The following is a 2,087-nucleotide window of genomic DNA, read 5'->3' as shown; positions in this document are numbered from 1 at the left end:
TATATATTATTACGTAAGTCACATCAGCACGCTGCTCAGCTTGTAAGCAATGTATGTTGTAGGTGTACAGCTGACCCTGCATAAACGGTCACCTCTCCAAGGAGGCAATCTACAAGGCAAAGTATTTTAAAGGACAGGCTAAAAGCTGTTTCATTCAATTATCAAAGACAACTTTAAAAACTGTTTCTTTAAAGTATCAAATTCCTCTTATAAAAATGTTTCTCAAAACCATGAAAGTCCTTTTCAACTGGCATTTCACATCCACGTTACATTTATCGCCCATCGTAATTAAATCAGGCTTTTGTGATTAATGATGACATAATAGGAGCATTAGACATTTTCCCAAACGATGGTTGATTCATATCGAAGTTTTCGTTGTTGTTGTTTTCTTTTCTTCTTTTTCATTTGCACAAAGCTCTCACGTCCTTATTTAAACATATTTATGTTTGAATTTTGACTGATGAACGTTATAATGTAACTTTGCAGTTACCAAGGACAGTCAGGCTTTGGTTGTCATCATACATTAACAACCGTTTTCTCGCTTTTTTATTGTTTACCTTTTTAACTCGCAAGTATCTTAACTTTTATAATTTTTTTCATCAAAAGTAAAAAAACCGAATAAGCTACAAGATAGATCTAATTCAAATAACTCCATGGGATGGATTTTTTTTTAAATGACGAGGGCCGGAAAGCATGCATATCCTAACGCAAATCTTTCCATTTGTCGAATTGTCCCCAGCATTAATTAATTATTGTGATGGTATTTGACTCTGCTATCTTTCTGCAATATAAAATTCTGTCTTTTGCCGTTCTGCCTACTTGAGTTCATTGATGGTCCAAGGTTCACCCACACACACTGATGCAGGGATTGGTACTTCTAAGATTTCCAGTAGTCATAAGAATAGTTATATGGAATCAATAGATTTTAATTTAATGAAGTTTTAGATCCTTAAAATCGGCAAAGGATTTAAAAGGCTATGTGTCATCAACCTTTCTATATTATAGCTGTGAATGTTGGATAATCGCTGAAGTTAGTGAAAAAAAAATTGAAGCAACGGAAATGTTGTTTCTCATCAAACTGTTAAGAATTTCTTGGAAAGAAAAAAAATCAAATGAGGTAGTACATGTAAAAGCCCACGTGGGTCACTTGCTGATAAAAACCAGTTTGAAAGAGACATTTGCAAATTCTGGGAGACTTGAACAGACATAAGTGCCTTGAACATCTAGCTCTCACTAGTTAGGTTGAAGGCAAACGAGGTAGCCGTAGACGGGACAACTTACTTTGATTTTATTTTGTGGAGGGGGGGGGGGGGGTTGAGAGAGAGCATCTGAGCAAAGGAATGAATGGCGTACCATTATCGTCGATGCCTGTCACAGATCTCCCACTTGATGATGAAAATCGTCAGTACTAAAGTTATAATAAAAGCAGCTTTATCAAGCATAACAAGGGAGGTAACAAAGTTATTTTCTTCATATGCCAGGATTTGCGCGCTTATCTCTCTGTCCCCTTCTTTGTATCTTTTTACGTGTCAACGTAAGTAGTAAGTCGTGTGTAGCGGGTTGAGGTTCATATCTTCCTTGTGTCTCTCTATGTGTAGACGTCAGCAGCGTGCTCAGTACTTATTGCAGCGGGCCAGGGTTCGTTTCTCCCCATCTACGTCTGTGAAGCTCTCGCACGTGCAGGTGGCGCCCTCTATGACCACAGACTGGCCGATAGGAAGTGTGAGCAGGCCGATCTGACAGTTGGGGCCTGGAGAGGAGAGAAGCTTTGAGTTTGGGCAGTGGGTTAGAGGTAAGGGGTTAGGGGTTATAGGTTAGAGGTTAGGGATTAGGGGTTAGGTGTCAGGGGTAAGGCGTTAAGGTTATGGTCAGAAACACGAATTTGTATCATCTGAAGCGTGCATGTTGTTGCCTGTCCTTTTGATGTCGATTAACAAATCAGAATAGAAATAATATAATAAAAAGTAAAAATGACTAAGCTATTCGTTTGTTTATTTGTTGTTTTTTTTGGTGTTTTTTTGTTGTTGTTTTTTTTTGGGGGGGGGCAGGGGTTGTTGTTGTTGTTGTTTTGTTTTGTTTTTGGTTGT

At 38.3% G+C, this 2,087-nt stretch overlaps 1 protein-coding gene across 1 annotated transcript in view; it reads right to left on the bottom strand.

Annotated features, from left to right (window-relative positions):
• Positions 1-381: 381 nt before the first annotated feature.
• LOC101858400 (brorin) overlaps positions 382-2,087 on the bottom strand; it is a 32,701-nt gene continuing 30,995 nt past the window's right edge. The window contains exon 5 of the mRNA XM_005095619.3: positions 382-1,750. Coding sequence (XP_005095676.1) covers positions 1,614-1,750 — 137 coding nt within the window. The 3' untranslated portion in view covers positions 382-1,613. The remainder of the gene's footprint in view (positions 1,751-2,087) is intronic.

Source organism: Aplysia californica, unplaced genomic scaffold (assembly GCF_000002075.1).
Source record: "Aplysia californica isolate F4 #8 unplaced genomic scaffold, AplCal3.0 scaffold00109, whole genome shotgun sequence".
Lineage (NCBI taxonomy): Eukaryota > Metazoa > Mollusca > Gastropoda > Aplysiida > Aplysiidae > Aplysia > Aplysia californica.
The sequence above is the reverse complement of the archived record's forward strand: the minus strand, read 5'-3'. Positions and strand labels throughout refer to the sequence as shown.